The sequence below is a fragment of the Larus michahellis genome, chromosome 2, assembly GCF_964199755.1.
Source record: "Larus michahellis chromosome 2, bLarMic1.1, whole genome shotgun sequence".
In the NCBI taxonomy this organism is placed as follows: Eukaryota; Metazoa; Chordata; class Aves; order Charadriiformes; family Laridae; genus Larus; species Larus michahellis.
The window spans coordinates 145135419-145150371 of record NC_133897.1 but is presented as its reverse complement, the minus strand read 5'-3'; the positions used below and the strand labels follow the sequence as shown (position 1 = coordinate 145150371).

General features: G+C 38.1%; 1 protein-coding gene across 8 annotated transcripts in view; it reads right to left on the bottom strand.

Annotated features, from left to right (window-relative positions):
* Positions 1–14953, bottom strand: part of MATN2 (matrilin 2) — a 79009-nt gene that overhangs the window by 18350 nt on the left and 45706 nt on the right. For all 8 annotated transcript variants that reach the window (XM_074577496.1, XM_074577500.1, XM_074577497.1 and 5 more), the window contains exons 7-14: positions 11462–11584; positions 7340–7462; positions 5102–5224; positions 2557–2679; positions 2262–2384; positions 1782–1904; positions 1567–1689; positions 1224–1346 (exon numbers count right to left, since the gene is read on the bottom strand). In XM_074577496.1, the coding sequence (XP_074433597.1) occupies positions 1224–1346; positions 1567–1689; positions 1782–1904; positions 2262–2384; positions 2557–2679; positions 5102–5224; positions 7340–7462; positions 11462–11584 (984 nt within the window). The remainder of the gene's footprint in view (positions 1–1223; positions 1347–1566; positions 1690–1781; positions 1905–2261; positions 2385–2556; positions 2680–5101; positions 5225–7339; positions 7463–11461; positions 11585–14953) is intronic.

Below are 14953 nucleotides of genomic sequence, written 5' to 3'. Positions count from 1 at the left end.
TCAGTAACTTAGAACTCCGAGGAAGCCCCAAAACACTGAGCAGCCTCCATCCCCAGTGTATGCATGCACACTAAAAAAATACTACTGTTTGAAAAGGGTGAGTAGTAGTAGACAGAGTAAACCTGTCAGCTTGACGTTGATCTGCATTAAAGTAATGGAATGGGTAATGTGGAACTTGATTCAGAGTAAAATCACAGAAAGCGAATATCAATCAACTTGGTGTTATGGAAAAGTAGATCCTGGAAAACTAAATAGATATATTTTTTAATTGATTATGAGGCTGGTTCATAAAGCTCATGCTATTCATACAATGGAGCATTCAGTAAGGTGGCAGTCTTGGTATTTCTTTTGATTAAGAAAACAGACTAAAGAACGAACATTATATGGATTAACACTGGCTAGAGAAGTCTTCAGAATAAATTGTCAACGGGGGAACAGGAAGTGGCTTGCTTTAGATAAATTTGCCTTGCTCCTCTACTACTTAACATTTTTATGAACAACCCAAAAGAAAATACAAAACACTGTATACACTGACAAAGTATACAGTGTATACACTGTATACACTGACAAAGTTTGTAGGTTACTCCAGAATACAGCAGCTGCTGATAGAAGGAGACATGAATCTTTTTGCAAGCTGGATAACAGCCAATCAATCATTTGTATTTTAAAATAGCCAGAATTAGGCTTATACAGTCAGAAACTAAGAATGAAAGCTGTTCTTACAGGCTGTGGGACAACTGTGTGACTGAGGGTCAGCTCAGGATGCTAACAAATAGCAGAGATTTTAGGTGAGGAAGAAGAGACTTATGAAGAGACTAGAAAACATATAAAGAGCCAGAAGGAGTTTCATCTGCTTATCATTTACAAAAGAACATGTTAAGAGGTTAAGGAACAGATTAAGTCATGATCTGCATGAATATACACAGAACAACACAATGGCAATTAGAACTTCAACCCATCAAAGTAAAATGCAGCAACATCCTATGCTCAAGATTAAAATTCAACGTACTTCATCTAGAAATTAAGTTCACGATTTAAAAGCTACATTCAAACCTTAGAACTGTCTGATTTTCTGAAATGTATTTTTAGTTCAAACAATAATTAATTCATAAAAGTCTTATGATCTATAGAGAACAATATTCAGTTCTGAATGCTATCAATCAGTGAATAATGCCCTAATAAAAGGAAAATGAAATTTCTTCTTTTATTCATAAGCTACTTACTTCGGCATGTTTTCCCATCTTGCCTTAGTACAAATCCATCATGGCATTGGCAAGTGTATGAATCGTCATTATTAACACAAAGATGTTCACAGCCATGACTGACTGATTTGCAGATGTCCTTATCTAGGAATAATTTAGATTTTATTTACTATGGTTTGATGAATAAGAACATTTCCAAAACTTTAAAGACTAAAAGTAATAAACTCCTAGTAAATAAAGAATTTATCCTCATTTTTGTCAGGCAAAATCCCCTGTAAGAAGACCTACCTCTAACACAGTATGTTTCTTCAGTAGATCTCTGAGTCTCTGAGTGCAAAAAATATAGTAAAATAAAATAACTTACTTCTACACGTTTTCTTATCTTCCCTCAATATAAAACCCTCATAGCACTGGCAAATGTATGAACCATCAGTATTCACGCAAACATGCTCACAGCCATGGTCAACAGAATTGCAAACATCTTTATCTGGAAAAAAAATACGGTTGCCGGTATTTAAAACATGTCTACGAATGCACAGATTATAAAGGAAATATTCTATTAAAGATAAGAATACTTACTTCTACATGTTTTTCCATCTTCCCTTAGGGCAAATCCCTCATAACACTGGCAGATGTATGACTCATCAGCATTAACACAAACATGTTCACAGCCATGGTCAACTGAACTGCAAATGTCTTTATCTGAGAAAAGTTGATGATATTTGGTTAAATCACACCTACAGCAAATGTATCACGCAGGGAGAAGTAATAGATGGTATTAGGTCTACTGGTATCACAGGAAGAAATGGGCAAAAATTTAGGCAGCAAACACTTCGAACTCTTGGCACCTGAAAAATTGTAAGTCACTTTTGTCTCCAGTCATATCAGTTTGGCTACTAAAATACACTATTTCTGCCCACAGAGTCTCTTACAAGCTTCAGGCAGGTATAATACTACTACTCTTACATTATAACAGTAAACTGTTGTTGCATTTGTTAGAACACTTCCACAAATCTATGTACTGTAGATAGAAGTCTATGACATTATCAGAGTACTTACTTCTGCATGTTTTCCCATCTTCTCTCAGCAGAAAACCCTCATGACACTTGCAAACATACGAGTCATCTTCGTTAACACAAATATGCTCACAGCCATGGCTGACTGATTTGCAGATGTCTCGTCCTGGAAATGATTGATATAAACATAGGTTTTGAATGAAAACATGTTAAAAAAAATGTAGATATCAATAGGAAGGTTGTTTGTTTCCTTTTTTTCCAGCAAGAAGAGTGAAAAATCCCTTTCTTTCCTTGCCTGATGCACATGCAAAAGTGTTCAATAGATACTGGTCACTCACTTCTGCACGTCTTGCCATCTTCTCTCAATATGAATCCCTCGCGACACTTGCAGATGTAGGAATTGTCAGCGCTAACACAAATATGCTCACAGCCATGGTTGACTGATTTGCAGACATTTTTACCTGAGAATAATTTAATAGATAAAAATTTGTGTTAGTTAAGGGCAAGATGTTGAAAGTCTCACAATTCCCAGCTGCTGAATGTTCTTTTCCTTGCGAGTACACTGGACTCAGTCCTCCAAATCTTTTATAGCACCCACTGTCTTTTTTTTTGTTGTTGTTGCAACAAAAAGGTAAATCTTTGTCCTGCAAATTTTACAGCCTTACTATTAAGGGAAAGTGCACTGTTCCAGTTCTAGAGTTTGTAGAATTTCACGTGTTTCTAGCATGTAGATTAGTGACCCACAGGGATTTCAAAAGGCACCTAGATCCCACATCCACATTTCAATAAAAACTTTCTGATGAGAAACAGATCTTTCTATCATCATCTTTTTATCTTCAGTAATGAACCTGCTCAAACCTGAATTATTTAGGTTTTTTCTTCCTCTGTGCTGAAGTTCAGACGGTGTTTGTCAACTTTCTGTAAAGTAGGATTACAAAAGTTCGCATTTGTAGTGTTTAAGAGTAGTGAGAAAGAAAAATATAATCCTGCTGTGAAATTCTCAAAAATTGTCAGCTATAATTGGGCAAGCAGATGTTCTGTGGGCTTTTCTGATACAGAATTTAGACACAATTAATATTTCAAAATAAAATAAAATATAATCTATTAATTAATGTTAGATAAACTAACATCTTGCTTTCACTTTCTTCCCCACACCCTTTATTTTGCTGCAAGGACTTAGAATAGAATAGACTAGACTATTTCAGTTGGAAGGGACATACAATGATCATCTACTCCAACTGCCTGAACAATTCAGGGCTGACCAAAAGTTAAAGCATGTTGTTAAGGGCATTGTCCAAATGCTTCTTAAACACTGACAGGCTTGGGGCATCAACCACCTCTCTAAGAAGCCTGTTCCAGAGATTGACCGCCCTCTCGGTAAAGAAAATGCTTCCTAATGTCCAGTCTAAACCTCTCTTGGCGCGTGTTTGAACCATTCCCATGCGTCCTGTCACTGGATCCCAGGGAGAGAAAGTCAGCACCTCCCTCTCTACTTCCTGTCCTCAGGAAGCTGTAGAGAGCAATACATCACCCTTCAGCCCCCTTTTCTCCAAATTAGACAAGCCCAAAGTCCTCAAGCACTCCTCACAGGACATTCCTTCCAGCCCTTTCTCCAGCTTTGTTGCCCTCCTCTGAACTCATTCAAGGACCTTCACATCCTTCTTCGATTGTGGGGCCCAGAACTGCACACAGGGCTCAAGGTGAGGCCACACCAACGCCGAATACAGCGGGATAATCACCTCTTTTGACTGCCTGGTTATGCTGTGTTTGATGCACTCCAGGATGAGGTTTGCCCTCTCGGCTGCCAGGGCTCACTGCTGACTCCTATTGAGCCTGCTGTCCACCCGCATCCCCAGATCCCTTTCTGCGGGGCTGCTCTCCAGCCACTCCTCTCCCAAATCATACTTGTGCCTGGCATTACTCTGTCCCAGGTGCAGTATCTGGCATTTCGACTTCTTAAATTTAATTCCATTAATCATAGCCCAGTGTTCCAATCTATTGAAATCCCTCTAGACTTCTACATGGACAGAACATTTCACTTGCTTTTAGGGTGTCAGTGCTTTTTGAAACAAGCAGAATTTGTCTCTGCTTCCATGGAATAACAAAGTAGGGTGTGGCTGTGATACACAAACTGAGAATAAGGAGCTTTTCATTTCTCATGGTAATGTCTGGATGACTTTACATTTTTTTTCCGTAAATGCTTTTTAACAGCAGATATTGATGAGATCTATGGATATTATTGGGATTACAGTTACAAAATACTTAATGCCTGTGTGTTTTTCAGACTTACTTATCCATGATTCTTCTTCCATCACTTAGTGATCAAAGCTATAAAAATGGAGAAAAATTTGCAATGAAATTTTTCTTGATATCAGCCACTCATCATAACTGCATAATGTAGTCAAATGTGTAATGCAGTTATGATATCTCTTTTGCAATCCTCCTTATTCCATGCTGGACAAAATGAACTTTCCATTAATAATATTGCAAGCTTCATGCTGTATAAGACTTTGGAAACATCCTATATTTTTGCCTTGATTTCATAAGAAATTTACATTTGTCCCATACAAGGATGTAAGTGAGAATAAAATAGTTTTGCATTCACAATAGTCAAATTTCAGGGCTACTTTTTAAATGGCACAGACATTTAGGGTGTGATTCAGGTGCCCAACAGTATGTACCACTTTTGATGCCTTAGCATATCCAAGATACTGACATACTTCTGGCAAACATCAGACCAAAGGGGAAACTATGAACTTTTGGAATCCTCAAGCATTTAAAATGACACTGGACATCAACATTTAGACAATCAAATCCTACCTTACAGATTTCTCCTAAGTGTGTAATAAAAATCTAACTCTGAGTTGCTGAATAATAACTTACGTTTACATGTTTTCCCGTCGTTACGAAGCCTGTATCCTTCAAAACACTGACAAGTGTAAGATCTGTCACCATTTACACACAAATGTTCACAGCCATGATCACTCAGAGCACAATAGTCAACTCCTGCAGGAGCAATTGAAGTTATTAAAAAAATAGAACAAATCAATTATTTTTCATCTCTAGTATTTGCATGGCAAATAAGCAAGTAAATATAAATACATTGAACTGCTTAAAACAACAATCCAGTTCCTTATGTGATAATATACATATAGCTTCAATAAAATATAAAAGGGTCTTGTGGTGTACTTTCCACTGTTTACTTTAAGCAGAGTTCAGAAATCATACTTTCCTATGCTTAGCATAGCTCAACAGAGTCCACGTCTCAGTACTTACAAATTGAATTTAAAAACAAAACAAAAGACTTCAGCAGTGATTTTATATATGACAGTGGCAAAGACATAAAAGCTACCTTGTGAACGTTCTTTAAATACAGTTTCTAAATGGCCTGATGTGAAGATGGCAGTCCCCAGAACCCACTTGTGTGCCTGACCCAGCTGCCGCGTGCAGCAGCAAGCAGAAAACCTCTCAGAGACCTCAGTGAGCTTTAGCTTAGACTATTCAAGATTTTGCAAAGACTTGAAAATGACTGTCAAATATGGTCCATTTTTCATCTCAAATTTCCTACGTGTTTCTTCTCTGTAATACGAAGACATAGGACCCCTGGGATCCTGCAGGCAGCACTTGCTACTGTCTATTGGCTACACACACAGTGTCACTCATTTTTTTGTAATTAGTTGTCAGAGTAGAAATCTGTTTACCATTCAGGTGTTCCCACAGCTGTCTTAAAATACTTGCGCTGGGTATATCACACCAGAACTGTAATTCCCACATGTTTTCCCATTAGGAGTGGCATATGTTAAATGCTAATCCCTTCCATTCAACTGCTCATTCAGGAAATCCAAGTGCCAAAACTCTTTTCATGATAGCCTAGAAATGTCCACGAGGTTTCAACAACCCATCTGTAGCTCAGGAATAGGACAAATCTCTTTCCTAAATATATATGAGGAGAGGCGTATGCTGGCAAGAAGAGGAGCTATTCAAAAGGGCTCACAGTTTCATTGCATATAGGGATGCCAAAAAACACAGCACAGTACGGCCTGGAGGAAAATAACTCAAGAGTGAAATATCCACCTCTTTTTACTACAAAGGAAAAGGGATTTTCCATTTGCAAGTTGATATAACTCCATAGTTTGGCTGTTTCTAAATTTCCAGTGGTTCTTTTAGATAAATGTCTAGATAAATTGTTTCTAGTAGACCTTGTCGCTCTTACATGTACGCTAGTTCTACTTTTGCATTACTGTCTGGCCCTTTCTAGAGAGCTGCAGTGGCAGACGGAAGCAAACTCTATCAAAGTATTGGATGGGGGTAAAAGAGTTAGTATGGCAGCAAAGACAGCGTTAAAGACAAAGACAAATCGCCTTGGCTGATTTGTCTCACTTCTCTGTAGATAATTTTTCTGACTGAGTACTTGCAGTTTGACTTCTGTTAAAACTGTGTTGCCTGAGTGCAAGAAAAGGAGCAAACTCTGGAGCAGCTCCAACACTCAACAAGCTTCAAAAATAATGTACCTCCAAAATCTGTAGAAAAAGTAGCCAAAACCCTCTCATCGAAGAGGTCCATGAAAAGTCAATAGGCAAAATGCATTCACATTCCTTTTTTCCCAGCCCTTTCTACTTATTATTTTTCCAGTGAGGGAGGCAATTCAGCTATTTATGAAACTGCAATGATTCTCCATGATCATGAGATTTATAAAGGGTGGAGAGCTGTCAGGACAACTTCTTTCACTTATTAAGGGTTCCCATGCAAAATGTAAAGCTCAGTGTGGGGGACTCACTTCTCCTCCTGCTCCAGGTCAACTGATGCGGTTTGCCTGGGGGACACTGCTGTCAAGATGACCTGTCAGTCAGACACATTTATCATGTGACTGAAAAATGGTCCTCAACACGTGTGGATGAACAGATCTTCCAAAACTTTTCTGAATATGTGAGGATTTACAGTTATCCTGACAAGCATCCTTTTCCAAATCCTTTTTCTGTCTGTTTCTGCTTTCAAGTCGTTATTAAAGTGTTATCGAAATGCAGACTGTAAGAATAAATCGAAGATGTGTCCTCTTTTCTGTATGAAAACAGAAACCTTTCCTAGGTGAGCTGAGATCTTGGAGGTTCTCATAAGACTTACGTGAGCAGGTTCTTAGGTCCTCATTGATAACAAATCCTTCAGAGCACTGACAGACATAGGAGACGTCAGTATTTAGGCACAGTTGCTCGCAGCCATGATTGCTTTCAGCACAGTGGTCCACTCCTATTGATTTGTGTTAATAATTGAAGAAATCACATTAGAATCATAGAATCATAGAATCATTTAGGTTGGAAAAGACCCTTGGGATCATCGAGTCCAACCATCATCTCCACTCTACAAAGTTCTCCCTTATACCATATCCCTTAACACTACATCTAAACGAGTCTTAAACACATTCAGCCGTAGATACATATGCTATGACACTGCAGTTAGTACACGATGCCTTCGCAGAGCAAGGGAAAAAAGTCAGTACAACTTTTTATTTATGCAGTATTCCCACCTATTTGAGTAACCCTAGTTAATTAACAACACCTACATGAAACTAATACAACAACCCCACTTGGCAGATAGTGCAGATCTCTTGCCAAAAACCACAAAGGGAAACTAATGCAAAGTGGAGTGAAAGAAGAACCTTGAAGTCCCACCTGGTCTTACCTGCAGAATCAGGCTTTCTTTCTTTAAAAAGCAAGACTCTCTCTTTTGTTCACCATAAATTTTCTCAGAGATAAAGTATGAATATTAGTGACTCTTAAAATAGAAATTACGGCTTTCAGGTTATTTCATAAACAGTAAATTCTTTTTCAACAGGATTAGAAATCACCAATTCAAACCTGCCAACAGGTTCAAGCAGTTAAAGCCTAGTGGGGGACAGATAAAAATTGTGAGTGTGAAAGTGTCTTAATATGTTCCTTTTCTTTGATTTTCCTATTCCTATTCCAAATACGATAAAATGGATTATTTTTTTTAAGTCTTGTATGCAGCTGGTTGCGTGAAAGATGAAGGGTGGTGGAAGGGAGAGCAAGGTGTGAATTGGGTTTAAAAATCATATTATCTCCTAGAATGGACAGCAAAGCGGTAGGGTGAGATACGTGCACTTGCAGATGTACTATGTAATCTGCTGACTCTGTAAGTATAGAAAAAGCACATTTTAGGAAAAAAGCTTTATACTGAACTTCCTCATAATATTTTATTGCCAACTTGTTAATGGCTATTTTTAGTTATATAGGTCCAAATCACTTTAGCTTAACTTGATCAAAAATAGTGGAGTTCCCTCAGACACAAACACGGTCTCATATGTCTCTGTTTGCAAATCATTTACAGATGTGAACAGGCACGTCTGCAGCTGTTTGTTTGCAGAAAAAAAATTCTGTACTTAATGTAAAATTACTTAGTTCTAAATATCACTGTTTATTATTTAACTAAGCATCGAGTTTGCAGTAAGTGGTCCAGATTTACCATTATACATAGATAGAGATAACGTTGGCTTGAACAAGTGAAGCTGAGGTGTCAGTTTTTACTAGCTAAAGCAAGTTCCAGCTGGAACATTCTCCTTTTTCCAAGAGTTTACATCACCATGAAGAGGCTTGTGTAACTTCTCAGAGCACATACAAAATGTGGAAAAAAAAAAAAGAAAATACACCCCCCACCCCCCCCAGTATTCTCTGTGAAAAATTGCATCTGTTTGGCACCCTCTTTTACAATACAAACACCCACACTAATGTGAATTTTAACTTTTAAACACTTTGGGTTCTCACACAGAATCTTTTAACACGTTGTCTCAAAGAGTGGAGTAATCACAAAGCTGCTAATTACCTTTAGAAAGGGCTTTAGAAATTAGTAACTGTAAATTTGGTCATCATGTGCGCTTCATTACATGTGTAAAAAAAAAGTAAGAATGGGAAGGGACAGGGGAAGGGTCATTATTTTTAAAAACAATGAGTGTCTTGGGATATATTTTTACATATTCAACTTGCAATAGGCTAAAACCATAATTGTTAAAAAGTTTTGAGCTCTTGCAACGCATCCAAGTTTGCTTAAATATGGCTTTATCACAAACAGTTTATTTAGAAATAATTACTCCCTGGCCTATCACCTTTTTTTTTTTCATTTCAGTGACTGAGTGTTCCTTTGGAAAAACATGTCATAAGTACATCAGGGAAAATGCTGCCAATATTTTAGATGATGTACAAAATGGTTCTCTGCAATAAAAGTATCTTCTGAAAACTGGGTGATGTGAAGTGGGCAATGTTGTTGGGTTTTTCTGGTGCAATGCTGATCCTTCATTTAGTAACATTCTTATTAAAAGAGGACATTTTATCAAACAGTTCACTGCAAGTGTACACGTATGGAAAAGAGAAGTCTTTACATATCAGCATACATCAGTATCAGGTGTGCTGCAGTTTACATAGCGCATAGCAATGATGCAGATGTTCAACAGTAAGCACTGCCTTTGTGATAGACACCTTCGCTGAACACATTTTCCCAGTTATTTGGATTGGAGATGATGCTTTAGTTCTCTATTGGATCAGCGATCTCACTGTAGCGTTACTTCACCAGGCCTGGCTCGCGGTGGACTTTACAGTAACATAGGTCTGCACAGGTCAGAAAGATCTCCGAAGGGACCCATGAGCGTTTTCTCATTCTCTTCACACCTCGCCCGACTGCAGTAACTAGTCGCTGCAGTTCATGAGACACACCCATTTCTGCACATATTGCCATCATGGCGATGGGCGTATCCAGGATGTCATTAGCACACAAATGACTCTTCCATGTTAACACATTCGTGGTCACAGTCATGCTGACCTAAAGCACAGAAGTTTACTTCCATGGAGAGAAAAACGGTGAAGAATTCAAGCCAGCCATGAGGATTCTGAAGTTAATGGCTTACTTTTCTTAAGTGATACTGGATTCTGTGCTTTGGACACCTGACAGTGAGCTGAGGATCTGAGAGGAAATTGCAAATACTGGCTACACAAGACTTCACTTTAACTCTCAAAGACCTGCTCCTGTAGTCATCAGAAGTCATGCATCATGGTGAAGGAAGAATGGCTGGTACTGTTCACCAGCAATGCATTCTCCCTGATTTATAAAGAGGGCATATATGCAAATGTTGTGCTCTATTTTACAAGCTTATCTAACACGAGCCTTGTTATAACAAGTTTTGGAATAGGAGCTTAATCCTGGAAATGTCACCAGGCTTACAGCCAAATCCAAAGCCCCCTAAGGTTAAGGAAAAATACCCCAAAATGGGAATTACAATTTGCCTTTAATTCACAATTACACATTCTACACAATGCTGTTCTTTTGCTCCTATACTCACCAAGGTACATCCAATCTATAAAAATCTGAATGTATTAAAATACCATATAGAGAATAAAAAATAGAATAGCACAGATTGCTGTAAAAATGATAGTGTGTCAACAAAGGTGCTTCATGAGAACGTCTCTTTAAGACTAAAAGAAAATACAGTTCCAAAACCAGATAAATTTTATAGGCGTCTAGAAATATAATTATGTTGCTGCAGGCAAGCTTCCTATTCATAAAACATCGGCAGTACAACTCTCCCCACCAAGAACTGAGTCACCAGATCAGGCTAGTTCATTTTGCTGAATGTGTTCTCCTTAAACTTTGACAACATTACATTGAAAATCTGCTGTGATTCCATGGCCCAACTCAAGAAGAGCTATAACACCAAAGTCTTTTAAAGTAAATAGCATGTGCGATTGGTTTAGAACCCTGACATTGCTGAGGCTCTTTTTCCAATTTTTTTAGGAAACTGTGGGGTTTCACGTGTGACTTTAAGTTGATTTTAATAACTACATTACCTGTCTAATAGTTTCCCAAGCTAGTAAAATACATCTGTCCTTGGCTAAACGAACTGGGCAAAGCAAGGTGAATTTTTTTTTAAAAAAAGCTGTTTATGCCACTACAAGACAAGGTCACAAAATTTCAAATGAACTGATTGAGCCGCTTTGGTTCCTACAATACTGCTCAGGTTTCCATAAATCTCTTCAGAAAACGTCTAATATACAATCTAGTCTACAAAACAGCAAACAGCATTTTCCAGCATGACTGGGTCAGTTAAAATTCAAGTTTATAAAGAAACATTTGTTTCAACCTTAATTATAGAAAAAACTTTCATCCTTTCAGAAAGGAAGCCATTCACAGCAGGTTTAAGAAATAAAAGCAGATGAACTTTAGTATGTCCAAAGGATTACTCACTTTTGCATGTTTTCTTATCTGGATTAAGTCTAAACCCTTCTTGGCATCGACAAAAGTAGGAATCATCTGTATTAACACATTCTTGTTCACAGCCATGGTCTTGAAGAGCACAATAGTCTGGTCCTAAATGGGGAAAAAATTGTGCCAGTGAGAAGTATAATTCCTCAGAAATAAGCTAGGTAAATAACAGTTACTTTGTTTTCTTTTCTTTAGCGTTTTTCTTTTTTTTCCCAAGGCATCATTCTGACTTTTTACCATATTGTTTCATACTATGAAAATAAAATGTTCCTTTTTTCCAAATATGTGCTATACTTAGGTATACCTATAGGTATACATATAAGATATGTATACTTCAATGAATTCTTTGAGAACACATGTACTACATGCAGTAGAAAAGTTAGAATCTTAAATATTTCTTAACATTTTGCAGCTAAGTCCTATACGTTGCCACCTCAAAATTGCATCTTTATTTTACTCAGAGCAAGTTAGACATGATCTGTAATAAGTATATATGCTTTTGAATGCTGTTCATTAGATCAAAGCAGGACAATCAGGTCATCAGGAGCATTGGTTTTTTAACAGCTCTGGGTGTTTGCTACCTGGTTCTTACATTTTAAATGCTCATGAAAGGGAAGACAAGCAAATTCTAGAAACAGCTAGTACTTGTGTATGAAGTACCTTAAAAAGGAAAGCGCAGTAAGCACTGCGATATTTACCACGTAGTATTTACCACTATTGATGAAGTCAAAGAAACTGACATTCGCTTAGATGTAGTGTCTGGCCATCACTTAGTTTTATATCAGTGGAGTTAATTAATTTATACTAATGAAAGAAAGGTCTTAACTCCTCAGCACTCTTAAAAATAAACAAGTCACAAATCAACTAAGTCACATTTTTTAGAGACATTCACGCACTTTTGAACACCTCATTACACAATCAGAAAACTGACATTCAGAAGTTAATTATTATTCCCAGAGGTAATGGGCTTCCTGAGGCAGGAACTGTTCTTTCCTTGTATGTGTGGTAGACTAATGCAATTGAGCCTTAGTAGTAGTAATAATAGTAATAGTAATAGTAATAATAATAATAATAATAATAATAATAATAATAATAATAATAATAATAATAATAATAATAATAATAATAATAATAATAATATATTTTCAGGACAAGCAAAGTGGAATGTGACTTTGTAAGAAAACCTGAGAGGAGTATTTTATCATTTATGAACTCCACTTCATATATTTATAGAACATTTCATTTACCAAAGGTTTTTATGACAGCATATGCACATACACATATGCATGACACAGGGATATCTTATCTGTTTACTAAAAAAATAATTAGAAAACATGGTTTGTTCAAGACTGCACTAAAGATACAGAAACCATAAAGCCACATGTGTGCACCAGAGGAATATAGCTGTAGGCCTTCTAGACCTACTCAGTGCTGAGTTGCATTTATCTGCTCAAATCCTTGCTAACTGAAGTGCACAGTACAGACTTTTCCTGTGTAACTGATTCTGAAGATGACCACAAGAGTTGAAAAATATGTATTATTATCTTTGTTGAAACCTTGAGGCTATTATGTTGGGAAAACTAGAAACACATTTCACAGGGCTTCATTAACACGCTCCAGATTAAGGATGCTAACAGAAAGCCTCTACCAGCTACAGCTCACGTGAATCCACCCACAACTCAAACCTGAGCCTTCCCAAAAGAACAAGAGTTGAGGCTCAGCACCCCTAAGTACAAGCAGAAACTACCATCTGTCCTCTTCAAGGGAGCAGCAAGAGTGTCAAAAGTCCCCTTAATAGTTAACTTAGTAGCTAGGAATTACTTCTACCTGCCTCACTGATAATCTGAATTTGCTGTTCTCGTCTCTTCCTGACACACATAGAGTACTCTGCTGGCGTTGGCAGGGTTGCCCTCATGAGCCGTGTTCCTTGTATTTCATTCTGAGAAGTTTGGAGTAATTCCCAGAGAAAACATTTGTCAGATATGCATGACCACACTGATAACATTTACATTTTCAAGCTTTTCTTTGTAGCCATGAGCATGAAAGCTTACTTTCTGTTTTTGAAAGGAAATCCAGGATTCAGAGATAATCACAAGATCTTGGGAGCTGGCGCCCCGGGCCCAGGCCTGCTTGCTGATGCAGAGCTCTGGTCTGGCGTGGGTGTGAGGCTTGGCTAGTTGGCCATCATCCCTGAGATTCAGTACATAAGCCAAATACGTAGAAATTTATGTTAAAGGTTTTAAATTTACAAACATTTTAAATCCAGCGATCTGAAGTTTGTTTCTTCATGTTCATGCTGACTCAAAGGCAGCGTGATTCATAACATATGGGAGCTAGGGGACACTTCTGCTCTAAAGAGTGCTCATGCTGTCTTGACTTTTGCAGCATTAAGAGCTACACAGTTCTTTCATTCATGCTTTATTTTATTAGCAAGGCTCAAAGATATCAAGTGTAAGGAAAAGTGGCTTAGTAAGTTTTATTTATGCTTAGATTCAGGACATGCATCATGAAAGAGAATGATTTCACATGGTATTTGCTCATTCCTCCCCAACTACTCCTTCTGAATCAACCTCTATGGCCTAGTGTTTCCAGTCACTTTGATTTTTCCCTGATTGCAACCTGATGGAATTTTCTCCCTTAATTTTGAACTAATTCAAAGCATTTCCAACACAATGTGGCAGAGATGCACAGAGCTGTGAGAAGCCTTGTCTGTGGCCTCTGCCCCATGGCTTGGGAGCTGCATTTACTGTCAGGTTCTCACCCTTGGTTTCCTGAATTGACTTTAGACCTCTCTTGACACTATGGACTTGTCTGGTGATCACTGGACAGTTGGCTGAGCCTGGTTACTGCCATAGGACCTGTTTTGTTCTTCTTCATGGGGTACTGTGGGACCAAAGCCTTTGTTGACAGAGAGATACTGACCCTGCTTGCCTTGTAGCCATCCTCGGCTCCCAGCTTGCACTCCCTTGCAGAACAGCGTACTTTTGTGTTACATGTTAAAGGTCTCCTCCATTATGAAGATCCAAAATGAAACCATAGATGTGAGGGATCAAGATCAGAGGGGAAATGACAATGGGAATGCAGTTGTGGAGTCTGTGACCCCACCTGACCAAAAGGATGTAGTGAATAAGGCTTTCTACAGATAGCAGAAGCCTCCAACTCATACGCTTTTATTCATATTGGAAATTTCAGCCATCCAAACACCTATTGGGAGGGTAAGACAGCATTGTGCAGGCTGGAGGTTTCTGCACAGACTTGGTGACGAGTCCCTAACACAAATTCTTGAGGGGTGATGTTCTTGATTTGCTGCTTGACTTGCATCCCAAGCTTGCTGCTTGAGATGACTGAGTTCACAATCCAGAAGGCTGCAAGGGGAAACAGCAGAATTCAGAGTCCATATTTTACAAGCTCCAATTTCAGCTTATTCGGGGAATTGCTAGGAAGAATCCCCTGGGAAAGAGCCAAGAAGAGAAA